This window comes from Manis javanica, chromosome 12 (genome assembly GCF_040802235.1).
Source record: "Manis javanica isolate MJ-LG chromosome 12, MJ_LKY, whole genome shotgun sequence".
In the NCBI taxonomy this organism is placed as follows: domain Eukaryota; kingdom Metazoa; phylum Chordata; class Mammalia; order Pholidota; family Manidae; genus Manis; species Manis javanica.
This window is the reverse complement of record NC_133167.1, coordinates 48,098,779-48,119,114: the sequence shown is the minus strand read 5'-3', so window position 1 is coordinate 48,119,114 and position 20,336 is coordinate 48,098,779. Positions and strand designations below refer to the sequence as shown.

The 20,336-nt window shown below is 37.9% G+C and overlaps 2 protein-coding genes across 3 annotated transcripts in view; one reads left to right on the top strand and one right to left on the bottom strand.

Moving 5' to 3' along the window:
• Window positions 1-510: 510 nt before the first annotated feature.
• Window positions 511-10,699, bottom strand: HSPD1 (heat shock protein family D (Hsp60) member 1). Its single transcript, XM_017667418.3, has 12 exons — window positions 10,540-10,699; window positions 9,432-9,607; window positions 7,999-8,251; window positions 6,476-6,558; window positions 5,808-5,903; window positions 5,311-5,404; window positions 4,645-4,813; window positions 3,063-3,162; window positions 2,258-2,503; window positions 1,678-1,852; window positions 1,241-1,419; window positions 511-1,140 (listed from the first exon to the last, which is right to left on the bottom strand). Exons 2-12 carry the CDS (start codon window positions 9,603-9,605, stop codon window positions 979-981), a joined length of 1,731 nt encoding a protein of 576 aa, XP_017522907.1. The 5' UTR covers window positions 9,606-9,607; window positions 10,540-10,699; the 3' UTR covers window positions 511-978.
• A 321-nt stretch (window positions 10,700-11,020) lies between these two features.
• Window positions 11,021-20,336, top strand: part of HSPE1 (heat shock protein family E (Hsp10) member 1) — a 42,448-nt gene continuing 33,132 nt past the window's right edge. The window contains exons 1-4 of one of the 2 annotated variants that reach the window (XM_073218580.1): window positions 11,021-11,183; window positions 11,790-11,954; window positions 12,959-13,048; window positions 13,131-13,374. In XM_073218580.1, coding sequence (XP_073074681.1) covers window positions 11,181-11,183; window positions 11,790-11,954; window positions 12,959-13,048; window positions 13,131-13,181 — 309 coding nt within the window. In that variant the 5' untranslated portion in view covers window positions 11,021-11,180 and the 3' untranslated portion in view covers window positions 13,182-13,374. Of the gene's footprint in view, window positions 11,184-11,789; window positions 11,955-12,958; window positions 13,049-13,130; window positions 13,375-20,336 lie in introns of those variants that run through there. The other variant, XM_017667421.3, reaches the window with a different exon arrangement.

The window sequence follows — 20,336 nt, the reverse complement described above, 5'->3', positions numbered from 1 at the left end:
GGTAAACACCTGGTACCTTTTATTAAAAGCAAGCCACACTTCCATATTCTTACTAATAAAGACCAAGTGCATTGAGCCAGAAACCTATTTCAAGTTCTTAAGAAATCAAGGTGAAGACACTGGGCTGTGCCTCTCAATTTCTGATGGCCTTCCCTACTGTCCATTATGCTTGAATGGCATAGCTTCCTCCTTTCCACTGAAGTACACTCATACTACAAACTCTGCCCTCATCATTTGTGGGTACCAACAGGAACCCATTGCTCATCTTATGCAGCAGCTTTGGAGCAAGAACCATTATCCCAAGAAACAACACATTGCCCCTTTCTTTAGGAGAACTCAACACATTTCCACAGGACTCAGAGTTGTCACCTTTTAAAATTACCCCTTACTTATGTAAAACAAGGATACTATAGGTGGAACAATGTTATACACTTGTGCCAAACCCTATGCTTCCCCTTCAACTGGCTTTCTTTTCTATCTCCTAGATCATGGAAAGGCTAACACAATTACTACTTTAAACAAATTTTATTACACAAAGGTTGTCACATAATTGGGTATTTCTCTACTTTATACACAATTAATCTCTCCACAGAAAGGCTGCTTCTTGTACCTCTCATCGGTGATGGCAAGCACTAAAATCCTGACTTTTAACAGAATAGTAGTAAAAATGCCTCAGTGATTTAAGTTGAAAGCAGTACATTGGTACATGGCTTTTGTACTCAGTTATCAGGAATGTACAAATGGTCTTTTTAATCAAAAATACAAAATAAATTATCTGTAGGCATGGACAATGACAGCAGTAAACCATTATGTTATCAAATGAAACCAGTAACTGATGGTTATAGTCATTTTCCTAAACATCTGCCAGCCTTTTCTTCAGTCATTTCCTTCAACTGACTTCTCTGAAGTTAATGGTAGGAGCACTGTCTTGCTCTCCCTCTTATAGTTCATTAACAATGGTAAAGCATTATTCTAGAATTAGAACATGCCACCTCCCATACCACCTCCCATTCCACCCATTCCACCCATTCCACCCATTCCAGGGTCCTTCTCTTCTTTAGGAATTTCTGTGACAACAACTTCTGCAGTAGTTAACAGAGAGGCCACTCCAGCAGCATCCAATAAAGCAGTTCTTACAACCTAGGAAAAAAGTTTGAAGTATTACTTCTTCCTTAGTAAAAAGTAAGCAAGACTTAATGAAAGAGCTCTTAAGAATTTTTGGAAGTAGTCAAGTACTTACCTTAGTGGGATCAATGATTCCTTTTTCCACCATATTCACAAAATCTCCAAGCATAGCATCATAACCAACTTCTGAGGAACTCTGCATAATTTTCTCAACTATCAATGATCCTTCAACACCTGCATTCTTAGCAATGGTCATTGCTGGAATTTTCAGTGTTCTTTTAATAATTTCTATACCTATAAAGAAAAATTTTGATAAATGTGTATTTTTTTTATGACTATTTTGACATAATTAGACATATGAGAGTTCAACTGGGTAACACCAGAGGTCAAATCATTCCCCCTGAAAGATGTGATGCACCTCTCTAACATCATTGCCATTCTATTTGTTTTTCTGGAAATTGCTTTCTGATTTGTTGTTCCATTTAGTGGGCAGCAATATTCTAACAGATAAAACTCAGGCTGTGCACAAATTAATTTGTAAGGTAATTTTACCAATTTTTTGATCTTCATTAGCTGGACTTATGGAGTCCAAGGCTGGAATGCACCGAAGCAAGGCACAGCCACCTCCCAGAACAATGCCTTCTTCAACAGCAGCTCGTGTAGCATTAAGGGCATCTGTAACTCTGTCTTTCTTTTCATTCACTTCAACATCACTTGTCCCACCAACCTGAAAGAGTAAAAAGTCCAGTTAGTATGGCTTTTTCCATTCAAGATGCTGACTGCCAAGAGCCATGAAAAAGCACCTCATTTACTTAAAACACAATGTAAAAAAGGTTGCCTATTTGTTGTGATTGCAAGATCAAAATCTAACAGTGTATGGTCCCACAAAGCTCAACTCAATTCATCATTAAAAAAACATTATTTTCCATAGCAATTTCAATTTACAAGTTCATTTACAAGTTCAATTATGGTTTTAAGAAATACTTCAGTAAAGAAATTTTATATAATAAATATCTCCATGAGGAAGTTAATTCCCTCAACATTTTGGTTACATGGCACTATCGGGGAATACCACTGAAACAAAATCATTTTTGGGGCCAAAACAATTAAATTTATTTACAACGACTCTTACCTTTAGCACAGCTACTCCATCTGAGAGTTTTGCCAGACGCTCATTCAGTTTCTCCTTTTCATACTCACTAGTTGTGATATCTAACTGCTCAATGATTTCTTGAATACGTTTTTCAATTTGAGCCTTGTCACCTTTTCCTTTCAAAAGCATGGCATCATCTTTGGTTACAATCACCTCTCCAACTTTTCCTAAGTCATGAGGCTGAACATCTTCAAGATTGAGGGTCAACCCTTCTTCTCCAAACACCTACAAAAACATTAAAAAAAAAAAAAAAGGAATTACAAGTTAGTTTGTTCATCATACTAACATACACCATGCAGATGTTTTGATGAAACATATTGTATTCCTTTGAAATGTGTCATTTCAGGAATATTGCTAGCTGAAACAAAGACTGAATATCTAGTCTCTACATTTCCAACTTCCCACTTACTCTTCAATATTAACTGTATTTGAGAATAGCAGCAGCCAGAACAATTCATCCAAGGTCACACTTTTGGTAGAACCAGGGACTAGACCCTAAAGACTAAACTCTTAAGTCCCATAACTTCTCAACTACATTCTTGGAAAAAGATTTAGTCAACAAACCAATTCTTGGACCAGACTCATGGCAAATTAGAGAAGAGAGGTACTTTAGAACTACATAATCCAACTTCCACCTCCCAAACAGTCAAAAGAAACAAGAGACCAAGTCCACAATTCAGCTGGTACTAACTGACTGTGAAAAAATGTAAATTCTATGTATAAATTTTAGACCTAGAAGTACAAATAATATTCAGTAAACTAACACCACATTTATTTTACTTACTGCACCACCAGTAGCAATAGCCATGTCTTTAAGCTGGTTCTTCCTATTGTCACCAAAACCTGGAGCTTTGACTGCTACAACCTGAAGACCAACTTTTAGCCTGTTAAAAACAGTTATTAGTAAGATTTAAATTTAATAAAAATTCCTGTCTAGTTCTTCTTAGTTTTGACTAAGGTTCCTTAGGAAACTGCACTTTAATTTTTTGCTTCCTGGCAACTTTTAGTTAAATTAAGACAGGAAAGGGTAATTTTGAATTCATCCTTATTTACTAATCTTAAGAAACTGCTGACCTTACACTACAGTTGAACAAATGGACACAGGAATTAAAATGCTAATGAAGCAAAAAACATGTAATTTAAATCGTGATAACCATTTTATATCATGAAATCAAAAGTTACTAAATACAGAGATCATCTAATAAGCATTTACCCCTATCCAACGGGTTCCATTTAGTATTACATTAAGTTGCTACCCCAGGTTAAGTATGAGCAAGCAGTGTTATTTCTTAATTCGTATTTACAATCCTTTGTGATTGCCGACAATAAGCATTATGAATACTTGGAATATACAAACCAAAGACATGTCCACTTGAGACCAGGATGTAAAAGAAAAGGAAAATACAATCTTGAAGATAGTGCTGATCTAGTTACTAAGCCAAATAAAAATCAGTAGGATAAACTCCAGTGATATGCCAAGTAAATCAGGTGCCCAACCTTAAACCTACCAGTAAAATGGCTCAATGAAAACTCTATAGGCCTTTTACATTTTTCTTTTCTGGCTTTAAATCCCATAATCTCTTAGGCTTTCATAACCCCAAAAGCAAATCCACAAATCCAAGCTAACAAACATTCCACGATTTTGTAAGTTCACTTAAAAGTTTTTGGGTCAAGTTATGTATGCAGTCTCATACACACCTGCTACTTCATTTGTGCATTTCCATTACAATAATGGAAATCTTTATTCTGACATACCTATTCTAGAATTAGGAAGCCAATGTTATTTTAATAATATCTAAGATTCTGTTCACAACATTAACATTACCCATTGTAAAATAAAAGCAAATATATTAAACTATAGAATAAAAATATGCAGAGACCTTAACTTATTTAAGGCTGAATGCCAATTCCTCTATTTCAGCCTATTCATTTTTTTCTTTTAACAGATTATGTAAAATACAGCTAAAACACAGAGCTGAAGTTTCCAGAATGGTGTTTGTTTACTTACCTCCTCCCATGCAAAGTTGTAATTGTGATACTATTTTTTCTAGAAAAAATTATTTTTAAATTAAGTCACTTATACCTCCATAACAAATGTAAACATTCATAAAATACAGAAGGACATCATATACAAAATTAGGCTACTCTTGATAATGATGCACAAAATAGTAAGGACTTTGCAGCCTCATTCAAAGACAGAACCATTACAACTAGACTAAGGATTCATGAAGCACACCTATACTCTACACAACTCTAGACAGAAACACAAGTGGCTTGATGTGGAAACTATATACAGAGATTTCAAACATCAATACAAATAACTAACTTTCATCTAGAAATGTAAACCAAATACCACTGCCTATTACCTATTTAAAACAAGTGTACTTAGAGCTTCTCCATCAACATCTTCTGCAATTATGACCAAGGGCTTACGGTGAGCATTGGCAATTTCAAGAGCAGGTACAATGGACTGGACACTAGAAATTTTCTTTTCACTCAACAGAACATAGGCATCTTGAAATTCACATTTCTGACCTGAAAATACAAAGAACATTTCAAACCAATGAACATTAACAATATTTCAAAAATGACTGCAATTATTTATTTATTTATTTATTTGCTACTTCAACTTTTTATTGTACTTAAATATACATAGTAAAATCTATGATGTTAAACATGTTTAGGTGTACAGTTCTATTCACTTGGCATTAAGTACATTCACATTATTGTGCAGCCAACACCACCACCATTTCCAAAACTTTTTATTTTTCTCAATTGAAACTGAATCTTTTTAAGCACTCACTCCCCTTTCCTCCCTTCTTCCAGCCCCTGCCAATCAGACTGCAATTATTTAAATGAAAAAGCTATAAACCAAAGCTCTAATACATTTTAAAAGTAACTGATTAAGCTCATGTTTTCCTTAACTTTGGAACTTAAGAATTTTTTCAGAGGCATGACACAGACTAATGCCTACCATCTGACACATAGCAAACTATACTAAATTATTTTTTCAGTTATCAACTTGCCTTTACCTTTAGATGTATTAATAAAGTAGGGAGAAATGTAACCTCGATCAAACTTCATGCCTTCAATAATTTCTAATTCATCATTCAGTGTTTTTCCATCCTGTGAAAAGTCAAAGAATCAGCTTTATGAGTTTCATTAAAGAAACACAAAAATTGTAGTTAGATCAGATTAATACAAAGACCCCACTGATCAAAAGGGATCTGGGCAGAAGTATGCAAAAATGCCCCAGGGCATCCAACTGTTTCTGCAAGAAATTTCCAAGAATGCATACTTAATTAACTTTTACAGCTAGCAGACAGTATCACTTAAGTTCGGATGGATTCATTCCTGAAGACTAATAACTCACAAACACAAAACACAGTAAACACTCTATTCTACACAGGTGCTGATATTACAGATAAAAGAATGAAATATACTTTTTTGAAACACATTGAATTTTTATATTTGCAAAACTCAATTTTGATCAGATACTTCAATTCAAACCCATTAAAAACACACTTGCCTTTACTGTGATGACACCCTTTCTTCCAACCTTTTTCATTGCATCAGAGATGATAGTGCCAATTTCTTTGTCTCCATTTGCAGAAATCGTAGCAACCTGAAATAATCAAATTACTCTTCCAAATTAAAAAGCTAGTGTCCTTAACAGCTCCCTCCCTTTTTCTAGTAACTTCCAAACTGATACATTTATCCAGAGAAGTGGTAGGGGGCTGGCAGTAGAAAGGGAAGTGGACTCTATGATATAATAGTTTTAATGAAGTATTGGTTCTGTTTCCAATTCATTACTTGGCTACATTATTTTTGAAAGATACAAAATAAAACGAACAGTTGAAAAAGGGAGGGAGACATTGCCCCCACTGTTTTTTTTCCTCTTGGCAAGTGACAATATTGCAACATGACAAAAGTTCTGTACCTTTGACAAATGGCCAAAGAACACTTTCCACACATATAAGCAAGTTTTACAGCCATGAAGAAAAATGGCAGCCTATTAAAACTTTTGAATTATGGCCACTGCATCATTTTCAATGTTTTAGCAGTAAGAAAAACTCTTCCAATGTTGGCAATTGGGTAATACTGTTATTCTGACCTTGGAATGTGATTATGGAATAAAATCACATGCTCCTAAAAAATTTTTAAACTTAATCATAAAATACTAAAAAAAACCCTTACTTGAGCAATTTCTTCAGGGGTTGTCACAGGTTTAGATTGTTTCTTAAGTTCAGTAATTACAGCATCAACAGCTAACATCACACCTGGTTCAAGAATAAATGCCATTACAATGCTTATTATTCTGTTACAGTTCCACATCAAATAAAAACTCTCATTCATAAGGTTTCACACAGCCTATACACTTCTTCTTTACCAATACTTTTCCTAACCACATGGAGTTGGGTGGCAGGCACTGAAGCACGAACTCGAATAAAGTCTTACAATGCCAAAATTATTTTGAAAATTCGACTGTGAAAAAAACCTAGGTGTACAATTTCAAGACTCTCACCATTCACCTCATTCTATGTTAATCCTCAATCCAATCATGTTGCATGTTTCTAACAGTGCCACCCAATACTTCTCTCCAAAACTGAATGATACAAAAAAGAAACACAGTGTATTATAGTCCTTTACTTTCAATAAGGGTAATTCTCAAGGATAAGAAACTTCTTGTGGCTCTGCTCCTCCAGTTTTCAATTATCTGAAATGTTCTTACTTAATACATAATTACAAACTAGTCAAGTATTTTTTGTTTTAACAGTCAACAACAGCACTGTAAAATGGGTTTATGAGAACCCCATTTTGTTCAACTGAGACCAGTGCTAGCTCTTCCTTTGAGAAATGTCAAGTCAAGAAAAAGTGCAAAGCAAGGTGCGTAGTAACAATCACCTTCTTTGGGAAGTAATCCTAACAACCTCAATTAATACTTGTCAGTGATGTACAGTTAAACTGCCTTTAGTGCATGCAACACGTTCGTTTGGGCCTCAAAAACTGAAATAGATGGGATGATGCTTGTCAGTAATCCTGGGAAGCCAATTCAAAATTATTAATCACATCCCCCTTCACTCTCAAGTCTCCTAGGTTGGACCATGACACACCCTAGACATAGACTGCAACTCTATTTTCAAGATAGGAAAACCAAGTTTTAGCACATATCCAATATATGACAATGACAGGACTTAAGTCTGTATCACCATGAACCTCATGCTAAGGAGCAGATATTTAAATTGTGGTCTAGATTGCCAAAACAAAAAGCAGACCACTACCACATTATGTGCTGTGATGGGGTAAAAAACAAACTGCTTAAAAAAAAAAAAAAAAGCCCCACCCCATACCTCTCTGACATCTTGAGTGACTTAGTTTCTTGGTTAGTTCTACTTTCCAAGTAACTAAAGTAAAAGATCAACTGTATATAATCTCTTTGCTGTAATCCTTGCTACCGTACTATTTTCAAATTACATTTGGGGAGAGGGGGAAATAGATGAGGGAGACATAGGACAGGAGTACAACAGGTAATGTCTGTCATATTTTCCTCCTTAACACTCAGCATAGTGCCCACTACATGGCCAGGTACTAATCACTATTTGCTGAAATAAAACTCAGTGTAAGATTTTTTTTAGGAGGAGAAATAAGAATCAACCAACTTTTTTGTATAATTTAATTGGTAACTCAAAACACTAGTGACATCAAAGAAGCAGTCCTACCTCTCCTGATTTCCACTGGATTAGCACCTTTGCTGATCTTCTCGAAGCCTTCCTTGGCAATAGAGCGTGCCAGCACAGTAGCAGTAGTGGTACCATCACCAGCCTCTTCATTTGTATTATTGGCAACATCTTGAACAAGTTTGGCGCCAATATTTTTGTATTTATCTTTTAAGTCAATGGACTTTGCAACAGTCACACCATCTTTTGTTACTTTGGGACTTCCCCAACTCTGTTCAATAATCACTGTTCTTCCCTGTAATTGCCAAGAAAGAAATGTGATACAACCACACACTCTTAAGTACAACTTAGCTTACAACAGAATAAGCAGTTTTTGTAACTGGGCAATTACTTGAAAGTCTCAACACAAGTTGTTTTCATCAGATCTGCAGCATCACTCAAATGTGCACCATCTCAAACGCCTCCTCAAATCAGAAAGTTCATCAATGTTCTTTGTTTAGAGACAAAATAACCTTTTTATGCCAAGTGTGTGACTTTAGATGAGGTATTGTGGGAGATAAAAACTCAAGAGACTAAAAGATGACATCTTCAAAACACACAAGGTAAACCCATACCAATTTGATATACTGTAATGATATACCAGGATATTCTTCACACAATGTGTACTTAAGTTCTGTTCAGAACCTGTTATCTTTCACTGTTATCTTTCAAAGTAAAGTGAAAACTAAATTTTAAAACTTGCTTTGTAAGTAGTTACTAAAATACTAACTACAAGGCATTCACAGTGTACTCTTCCAAGACTTGTCAACATTAAATCTCAAACATGATACAAATAATGGCAGCTTTTGGATTTGAACCAATATTGTTACTTGTGAGGAGGCATGCAAATGCTGTATTTTATATAGTTTGAATCACTTTGAACTGTCTTCAACCTGAAATCAAGTCATCACTCAGCTGTGCACCACCTCAAAGGCCTCAACTTACTACCCCTTATTCAATCTCATATAAAACAAGACTTAAAATGTTAAATGTGCTTTAGAACAACAACAAAAAGATAAAACTAGCATCTAAAAGCACATTTGAGGTATTATAGGAGGTAATTAATCTTTCCCTCTAGTCTTGGTACTAACTGCTGGGAAAGAGTCCAAAACTTAACTCAAGCAAGCAAGCGAGTTTAATTCTACCTTAGGTTAAAAATACACCTTGAGCTACACCGAAGTTACCACCGGATTACATCACACGTTTTACAAAATAAGGTTTTGCAAACTTTTGAACAGTTTATTTTAGGGCCATTATATCTAAGCAAAAGGAAGAAAAAATATTTCCAATAATTTAGAACTCTTACATGTAAACTGGGTTCTCTCAGAAGTGCATACCGGAAAACTGTTCAATAGTTCAGCGTGACTATTTGATACAGTAAAATGTTATTCCTTAATTAACACCATAAATTACAACAAAGTAGGACTAGCTGATACCTTTGGACCCATAGTAACAGCTACAGCATCGGCTAGAAGGTCTACACCTTGAAGCATTAAGGCTCGGGCATCTGCACCAAATTTTACATCTTTGGCATAAGCCCGAGTAAGATGAGGAGCCAGTGCCCTGGACACTGGCCTAATCTGGCGAAGGACTGCAGGTAATCGAAGCATTTCTGCGGGATAGAAGAAGAAAACGCCGATAATCAGTCCATGAACATTAGCACTATCCCGTCGTGCGATACAACACAAACATGACACCTATGCAACAAATAGCAACATGAAATGTTGGACGTGAGCTGGGTTGACATCTGCCAGCCTCTACACCTGGGCCAGCTTACTAGTAGCACAAGATTGCAGGAGGAGGTTGCCCCAACGCCTGACATGCAGCACTAGCACAAGGAACACTCACCTTCTTCCCCAGGGCCGCCTACCCATGCCTCTAAAAACGAGTTAATCTTTCATCGCTAAAATTGCCTAAAGAGCAAACTCACTCCAAACATGTCCCCGAAAATCCAAGTCTGCAGGAAAAGGGGGGGTTGTACACCCGGGTGACCAGGACAGTTAAAAATTCGTGACGGTGCAAAAATCCGCTTAATAAAATGTGTCTTCCCTTCACGTATCCACCTGGGGTTACAGTATCAGAGGAGCCCGCTACGCCGCGATGCTGGGGAGTTGCGGCTCGGCCCACTCCGCGTGGCCCCACGTGAATCCATCTGGACGACTCAAGGTCAAAAAGGGAGGCTCATACTCCAGGTGTCCGCAGGGCCGAAGGCGGTTCCCACGCGGCTGCGACCACCCTCCCCGGCGCCATGCAATCGGCCAGCAGTGGGTTGCATCAGAGAGCCCAAGCGAATACACTCCCCTGATTCCACAAACACTCTCGAGCAAGCCCTGCCTCCCGCGCCCAACCCGGAGAAGCAATCAATGGCGCACGTGATGGGCCCCAGAAGGATCGGCGAGGCCTGGCCCTGTAGGGCCGACCTGCGGCGCCGGGGGGAAGCCCTGGCTCTCGTCTTCCAGCCCACTCAGTCAGAACTGCAACGGGGAAAGGCAGACTCGGGGATCCGAGGCACCTGGGTGAGGCGGCGGGGGGGCGGCCGCGTACCTGCGGGGCAGAAGCCTGTCGTGCAGACACAAGGCGGACCGTTGGAAGAGAGTGAGGGACAGAGCGCAAGGCGCACACGGCAATGAACCCGTGTCTCCTCCCTCCGCCGCTTCACCCCGCCCCGCGGCACAGCGTGCGCGGGCGGCTCCCACCCACTTTCCTTCGGCTCCGGCCCGGCAATCGGCACGCGTCGCGCGCCAGCCCCGCCCCTCCCTATCCTCCCAGGCCAGGCCTGCGGCTCAGCCTTCTCTGGCCAGCTTAGGCTAGTTCCCGGGCTGCGCTCGCTTCCAGAACTTTCCGGGATACGCCGCGCTCTCTGTGGGTCAAGGGTCGAAAGCGTCATTTCCGGAAGGGGGGCGAAGGGCCAGTACTCTCACCTCGGCAAGCGGCCTAGAAAAGCCTAGAAGAGCTGCTCTTTTCTTCCGGCCCCCAGTCCTCGCGTCAGTGGCCCGCGCACAACCTTGCGGACGAATCGCGGGGCGCGCTGCTGCGTCCGCCCTCTCTTGCGGGGAGGGGCGGAGGGTGGGGAGGAGAGCGCCTGCGCGCTGCGCGGCCTTTTTCCACCTTCACGTGTCGCGCAGGCTGGGCTGTAGGTCTAGTTGCTGTGGCGCGGCAGCGGATTAACTGCGGCAGTCGCAGTCATGGTGAGTACCGTGTGGGCTGGTGGCCGGTGGGCCCGGGTAGGTCGGAGGTGCGCGGGGAGCCCCGAGGGCCCTTTGGCTCTAGAGGAAAGGTAAGGGTCATTCTGAGGCCCGCCCCTCTTCGAACCCTGGAGAGGAGAGGCCCCGAAGACCCGTACCTCCGTGGAAGGCTCTATGCACGCGTGTTAGGCGACAGAGCCAGTGGGCGGGAACCCGGACGCACGCGCTGTAGTCGACTCACTGCTTCTGCGAGGCTTTTGTGGGTGTGTGGTGTCTTGAAAGCGTGGCTCCGGACTGAACGATTGACTTAAGTGTTTGTTGAGAAATTACGGAAAAACTTGAACAGGGAAAATATTTGACCTTGGAATAACCCAAGGTTGCCCTGAAACCTTGTCTGCTGACCAGAGGAGCAACAGCGTCCCTAACGTACATAGGGAATGGAAGATTAAGCTCGGAATATAGAGAGCAATATTTAAAGGGATTTCCTGAATGCAGTATCTGAGTTCTGGCGTTCATTTTGAAACCCACATGTGGCGGTGAATGTGTAACGTTTAGTATATACAGTTACACACTGTTTTTGTTTGAAGTCTAATGTTTCTCTCCCCACAGGCAGGACAGGCATTTAGAAAGTTTCTTCCCCTCTTTGACCGAGTGCTAGTTGAGAGGAGTGCCGCTGAAACTGTAACCAAGGGAGGCATAATGCTTCCAGAAAAATCTCAAGGAAAAGTGTTGCAAGCGACAGTAGTAGCTGTTGGATCGGGCTCCAAAGGAAAGGTAAATGGAGGCTAAAATATGACTCTTCTTTTATGTGAATTGGAGGGGTAAAAAAAAATATTTGATTATTACTGAAAAATAGTTTCTTAAATCGTATGTTTACTTAAAGATCATTCCCTAGTTCAGTCGCATGTAATCTGCCTCTCTAACGAAAATGATTGTAAAATAGAAATTCTTATTTTTTTTATTGGGGAGCTCCAGAGTAATCGGTAGCGAAGTATGACCAGCATTTTCTTCAAATTCTAAAGTTTTGATTAAAAATTTTTTTTCTTAAAGATAATCTGCACAGTCTTTTAAGAATGGAAGGGAAATTTGAACTCCTGATCCACTTCTAACATACTAAATTTGCCTAATCCTTTTGGCCTTAGTTGTCATACCTATGAAAGGAACGGTATGACAGCCCCTCCAGTTATTCTCCAATTAACTGGTTAGACCTCACACTTCTAAAAGTGTCAGCCAGAATATGCCATAAATTACCCTTGGGGTCAAATATGTTCAGTGCATTGTTACAGTTACCTCTAAGAAAATCTTAGGAAGGAGCTATCCTGGAGTCACAAATAGGAAGGCTTTAGACCTATGGACACTATGCTTTAGACCCTCTTCCCAAATCTGTATTTTGGAGGAAAGTTAAATGAATCAAAAAGTAACTATATATTCCAAATTCAGGAAACTTCTCCTAAATTTTTGTATATGATTTTAAAAACTGGTTTATTTCACATAGATGGTAGGTTATGTTAATATTTAACAGTCAAAAAGTTAGCTTTCCCATTATAACTCTTTGAACTTTACACCAAAATGGGTTTTAGTTTAAGTCACTGTATGTGCATCATTTCAGAGAGAAATTCTGTGAAATTTTTGAGTGAAGAACTACAATCGCAGTATAAATTATATCATTTGGTCACTGGGTCCTTTTTTTAACAGTTGTTTTGAGTACTCAACATTGATTTAGTTGTGAATATTTGATGAACTAGATGTGTTTGCTAATAACCACATTTTATTCTTAGGGTGGAGAGATTCAACCAGTTAGCGTGAAGGTTGGAGATAAAGTTCTTCTCCCAGAATATGGAGGCACCAAAGTAGTTTTAGATGACAAGGTGTGTAAACGTAATGGTTTTTTTGTTTTTTTAAGTTCAGTATTTGGTGTATTTTCTTAACTAATGGTTTCTCTGTTTGCAGGATTATTTCTTATTTAGAGATGGTGACATTCTTGGAAAGTATGTAGACTGAAATCGCTGTTGAAATGGCATGACATGAAGCTGCCCATTCCACTGAAGTTCTGAAATCTCATCATGTAAATAATTTCCATGTCTTTTATAATAAACTAATAATAACCAACCTAATGACATCCAGTATCTCTAAAATTTACTTTCACTGTGCTGATAAAACATTACCAAATAAAGATATATAAATAAACGGTTAATCTTTATTTAGTAATTTAAGATGGTTTTACGGTTCTCTAGTTCATGCTTTTTTTAAGTAACCAGAGAATTCTGGGAAATGAGGTCTTCAATTTTTCACATTGAATTAAGCTTTATTACATACAGATAATTGTCTAATTGCTTACCAGAGGAGCAACAGTGTTCCCTAACATACATAGGGAATAGAGGATTAAGCTCAGAATATAGAGAGCAATATTCAAAGGGGTTTCCTGAATGAAGAATCTGAGTTCTGGCGTTAATTTTGAAACCCACGTGTGGTGAATGTGTAAATAACAAGGCCATAGAATTACACCTTTTTTTAAAGTCAAGTAGCAACAGTCTACATAACAGCTCATATTGAAGTACAGTTCGTTTATGGAACTGAATGTCTTAGGTCTTGTTCCTTAAATTATATATAGAAAAATTTAACAGTTTCAGTTTTTAAGACAGTACCACACAGTTTAACTGTAAAAAGTCTAGAGCAAAGCAAAATAGTTATAGAATGAGCCTTCTATGCTGCGGTAGGCATTGTCTGGTAATTATAGCTAACACTTGAGCATTTTTTTTTAAGTACTATGTGCTGTTGTAGGTACTTTGTATCAGTTGATTTAATCTTTCAACAACTCTGAGCTGAGTACTGTCATACTCATTTTGCAGATGAGGAAGGTGCGGCACAGGGATTAAAAAGTCAACTCTAGGATATGGCAAAGGCAGGATTTGGATGCAGGCAGTCCACCTCCAGAAGATGGCTTCTGCTAAATAGCTTGATACCAAGTTTGGCAGCTAGGTAGAGTTAAAGTTTTGAACCCAGGCAGTGCTGTACCAGATGTGATTACCAACTTCTAAACTGCTACTCAAGCTACCACCTATTTTGTCTGAAATTAATTTAGTGTAAACCAGTCCCATGATCATGTCTTGAAAGTTGTTTTCTTGTATTTTGAGGAATTGAAGTCTAAAATGAGATTGTAAATGTGTGGAATAATGGTCTAAACTTTGATGTCCCCATCAGGAAAAATTGTATGTGTATTTATACTTTATGTGTTAATCCCATTTGAGGTACTAAGGCTTAGTTTTTGTCATATTTGAATATAAAATTATGATTAAGCACACTTTTTATAGCAACCAAGTGGGTCATCAGTTTCATACTGTGCTCAACCTGACTAAATAACATGCACATGATAATAACCTTATAAGCATAGATGTCCTTTTACCAATGAGAAAATTGTCTCCAAATTCTGAGATGAGGAAACTTATTCAAGGCCATGTTGACTAGTAAATTGCAGAGTTAGGAATTTAGTTCAAAGGCCATGGCTTTACCAGTACTCTCCAATCTGTTTTTGAAAACCCAAGCAAATGAGCTTTGGTATCTAAGACAGTTTAAGACCTTGGCTCATCCTTGAAATTAACCTGGTAAAATTCAGGACTCCATCCATAATCTAATAAATAAGAAAAATGGGAGAATTTTTTGGTACCACATTGGCGGTTCTATGATGCTTATTTAGCAGAAGTGCTAAATAAATTTTAGATTGTGAGATAATATTGGGGATTAAAAATTATGATGAGAAATTTTAGGTCAAAAATAAGTGTTGGTATGTAACAAGTTGTAGAACAGTATGTTGACATATACCATTTGCTCAACAAAAAATGAGAGGCAAACAGGTAAAATTCCAGGGTTTTCTTAAGGCTCCCATTTTTAAACACTTGCCTGGCACTGTTCTAAGCATGTAATCTGGCTTAATTGCATGTAATAGCAATCCTGAGATGCAGATACACCTTGCCTCGTAGGTGAAAGTTGTAGGCAGATAACAGTAACTTGCTCAAGGTAACACAAATTTTAAGGTACAGTTTGGAATTGAACTTAAAGTGTGTCTGACTTAACCACTATTCAACACAAAGTTTGGGAAATTGAGAGTAAAATTAAAATTACCAGGGAGCTGTTATGTGGTATAAATATTCCATTAAGATTATGGTTTTTCTCCTATTCCAGAAAGTATGTTTCACAAAAAAATTTTTAAAGAAGTGGGATTGTGAGAGTTTTTTCATTTTTAATTTATTGTGGTAGGAACACAACATGAGATTACTCTTAACAGACTTGTAAATGTATAATATCTATAGGCACAATATTTACAGCACATCTCTAGAACTTCATCTTGATTAACTAAAACATGTCTATTAATTAGCTCCCCCATTTTCCCTACCCCTAGTCCCTGGCAGCCACCATTCTACTCTGCTTCTGTGAGTTGATTGTTTTAGATACCTCAAGAAATCATGCTGTATTTGTACTTCTGTGTTTGGCTTATTTCGCTTAGCATAGCATTCTCAAGTTTCATCCATGTTGTCACATATTGTAGGAATTCATTTCTACAGTCTGAATAATACTCCATTATATACTACAGTTTCTTTATTCATTCTATAGATGAACATCAGGTTGTTCTCACATCTTGGCTATTGTGAATAATGCTTCAGTTAACATGGAGTGCTAATCTCTTCAGAATTCTGATTTCCACTCTTTGGAATAAATATTCAGAAGTAGGATTGCTGGATCGAACTATGGTAGTTCTATTTTTAATTTTTTGAGGGACTTCTACTGTTCTCCATAGAGGCTGAACCATTTTGCATTCCCACCAACATGGCCCATAAGATTTCATGTTTTAAAGTACTGACTTGTCACATTTGTTTTCAAATCTGATGTGCAATTTTTGTTTATAGCTAGTCAAACTTCATTCTTCTAGTACTTTTTTCTTTTGAACATTTAATTGATCCATTATCTGATGTATGGTGTGTGTCTGACTTTTTAACCAGTGATTAACTTGTCTCAACTTTATTTTTTGGATTATCCATCCTTCCCCACTACTACTCCCCCACCCCAAAATTGGAGATAACACCTTTAAGTCTATTCCTGGTCTATGTTACAGTTTTGTTCCACTGATCTATTTCATCACAATCTTTTAATGTAAATACAAACTTGTATGTTTAGGTTTGATACTTGAGATAAATCTTCCCTGTATTCTTTCAATAATGTATTCACCTGGCTGTGAACACCTTTAAGCTTCTTTAAGGACTGCCAGATTGCTCCCCAGAGTGAAACCAAGTCATGTCTCTTCTAGCAAGTTAATTGCTGTTTTCACTGCATCCACACCAAAATGGAGTTTTGAACTTCTGATTTATTTGTATGAAGAGTCGTGTTTTCCTTTACTCATAAGCAACTTGTATGAGAGACCCCAGTCAAACCTAGGTTCTGATCCTATATTGCTTGCATACTAGTTTTGTGTCATTTGATAAATCACCTAACCCCTTTTAAAGAATTAACTGTAAAAGACCATTAGTTGTCCCTTAATATTTCAAGCCAAGCCTATTATTTTTTTCTGCAACTTTATTTAGAAATAGAAGACATGTTTGTGTAGTTAAAAATTTGAGAGAATATCTACATTGAAAGGATAGAAAAAGATGTACACTGAAAAGAGTCCTTCCCATCCCTGTCTCCCAGCCACACAAGTTTCATCCCTTGAGGCAACTAGTGTTACAGTTTATATTCTTTCTCTCAGGCGTGTTTTATGTATGTGTATGTGTGCATATGTGTGTGCATGCACACGTATACATATGTCATGTATATGAAATACATGTATTCATTTTTCCTTTTTAAAAATAACATCCCATGGATTAAAGACCTAAATATAAGACATGAAGTCATAAAATTCTTAGAAGAAAACAGGCAAAAATCTCGAGCATAAGCATGAGCAATTTTTTTCTGGACACATCTCTCCAGACAACAGGAACAAAAGCAAAAATGAATAAGTGAGACTAGATCAAATTAAAAAGCTTCTCATCTTACTACCCTGATGGATAGGGACCATAATGGGGTATGTGGGGGGGTGGGGGACTTGACAATAGGGAGCAATATAGTAACCACAATGTTGCCCATGTGAAACCTTCATAAGATTGTATATCAATGATACCTGAATAAAAAAATTAAAAAGCTTCTGTACAGAAAAGGACACCACCAACAAAAAAAAGCAACCTACAGTATGGGAGAATATATTTGTACATAATTTATCTGATAAGGGATTAACATCCAAAATATATAAAGAATTCATGTGACTCAACACCAAAAAAACAAATAACCTGATTTAAAAAAGGGCAGAGGACCTGAATAGATGTTTTTCCAAAGAAGACATACAGATGGCCAACAGGCACATGAAAAGATGCTCCATATCACTAATCATCAGGGAAATGCAAAAAGAATTACAATGAGATACCATCTCACACCACTTAGAACGGTCACTATCCAAAAGACAAGAAGTAACAAGTGCTGGCAAGGATGTGGAGAAAAGGGCACCCTCCCACACTGTTGGTGGGAATGTAAATTGGTGCGACCACTATGGAAAGCAGAATGGAGGTTCCTCAAAAAAACTAAAAATAGAAATACCATATGACCTAGTAACTCCACTTCTAGGAATTTACCTGAAGGAAACAAAACAAAAATATCTGATTCAAAAAGATATATGCACCTCTATGTTTATTGTTACATTATTACAACAGCCAGGATAAGGAAGCAACAAAAGTGTTCATCAATTGATGAATGAAGAAGATGTGGTACATAGACACAATGGAGTATTATTCAGTCATAATAAAAGGAATTCTGCCATTTGTGACAACATAGATGGACGTAGAGGGTATTATGCTTGGTGAAATAAGCCAGGTTGGGAAAGACAAATAACAAATGATTTCATTTATATGTGGAATCTAAAAACAAAAATGAACAAGATAAGAGTAGACTCAGAAGACACTGAGAAGTGACAGATGATGACCATGGGGGAGGGGTTGGGGTGGATAGGTGGTAAGGGTAAGTGGGATAAAGAGGCCCAAAATCTCAATCATAATGCAAGTCAGTTATGGGGATGGAAGTGCAGCATGGATAATATAGTCAGTGATTCTGTAACATCTTTCTATGTTGACAGATAGTAACTGCACTAGTTGGGGTGAAGATTTAATAATGTGTGTAACTGTTGAATCACTGTGTTGTATATTTGAAACCAACATATATCAATCATACTTCAATAAAATAACAAAGTAAAAATAAAAACAAAAAATGTGCAACATTCCATACACACCCTTTGGTGTTTGTGTATTAACAGTTTGTCTCTGGAATTAATCTATAAAGTATATAAAAGCTTTTTCATTCTCCATATAGGCATATAATATTCCATTATATGGATGAACCATAATTTAAACATTTACCATTGATGGATAGTTTTCTAATTTTGTGCTACTGGAAACACTTCTGCAATGAAGTGTTTGCATGAATTATTTTGCACATGTGAGCAAGTATACCTGTTAAAATAAATTCCTAGACATACAATTGCTGTCAAAAGGTATGTGGATTTGATGCACCCCTATGTTTATCACAGCACTATTTACAATAGCCAAGAAATGGAAGCAACCTAAGTGTCCATCAGTAGGTGAATGGATAAAGAAGATGTGGTACATATATACAATGGAATATTATTCAGCCATAAGAAGAAAACAACTCCTACCATTTGCAACAACATGAATGTAGCTAGAGGGTATTATGCTCAGTGAAATAAGCCAGGCGGAGAAAGACAAGTACCAAATGATTTCACTCATATGTGAAGTATAAGAACAAAGAAAAACTGAAGGAACAAAACAGCAGCAGAATCACAGAACCCAAGAATGGACTAATAGTTACCAAAGGGAAAGGGACTGGAGATGACGGGTGGGAAGGGAGGGATAAGGGTTGGGAAAAAGAAAGGGGGCAATACAATTAGCATGTATAGTGTTGTTGGGAGGATACAGGGAGGGCTGTACAACACAGAGAAGACAGGTGGTGATTATGCAGCATCTTGCTACACTGATGGACAGTGACTGTAGTGGGGTGTGTCGGGGAGACTTGGTGAGGGGGGGAGCCTGGTAAACAGTGTTCTTCATGTAATTGTAGATTAATGATAGCAAAAATTTTAAAAAAAACTGAAGGAACAAAACAGCAGCAGACTCACAGAACCTAAGAATGGACTAACAGTTACCAAAGGGAAAGGGACTGAGGAGGATGGGTGGGAAGGGAGAGACAAGGGGGGAAAAGAGGCATTACGATTAGCAGACATGATATAGAGGGTGGAGGACACGGGGAGGGTTGTACAACAGAGAAGACAAGTAGTGATTCTAAAGCATCTTATTGCACTAATGGACAGTGACTGTAATGGGGTATATGGTGGGGACTTGATGATGGGGGGAGTCTAGTAACCATAATGTCGCTCATGTAATTGTAGATTAATGATACCAATAAAAAAGGTATGTGGATTTGAATCATACAAGTACACACACACACACACACACACACACACACACACACACACACACACCTCTTAAGTTCTTAAGTTGCCCTTTGTAGAAGTTGTATCAATTAACAGTCCTATCAGCAGTGTATGTGGCTGCTGATTTCTTCCCACCCTCAATAAAAAAGGCCAACTTCTTCTCACCCTCAATTACAAAGTTTTTATTTTGCCATTGTGATCATTGTACTTTTATCATTATGAATGAGTGTGAGCGTCTCATGTGTTTAAGAGCCATCTCTACTGTTAACTGACTTTTTCTACTGACTGTTAGTATCTTCTGCCCATTTTTCTATTAGGTGAATGATTTATGATATCTTTATTAGGAAAAATTGGTATTTCTTGATAAGTTTTCCCCTCCAGCAGTTTGTCATTTTGGCTTTGATTTTGTTTGTGCTTTGAACTTGCAAAAAGTCACTTTAGTGTAGTTGACTTAATATTTTCCATTATGGTTTCTGGGTATTACATCAAACTAAAGTCTTCTGTAATACCGAAAGGTTTTTCCATGGATAAATATTTTTATAGTTTTTTTCTTTTTTTTAGCATTTCAATCTTGACTTTATCTGGAGAGTTTCCTCTTATAAGAGATAAGGAATGGATCCAACCCCCCTTCTAGC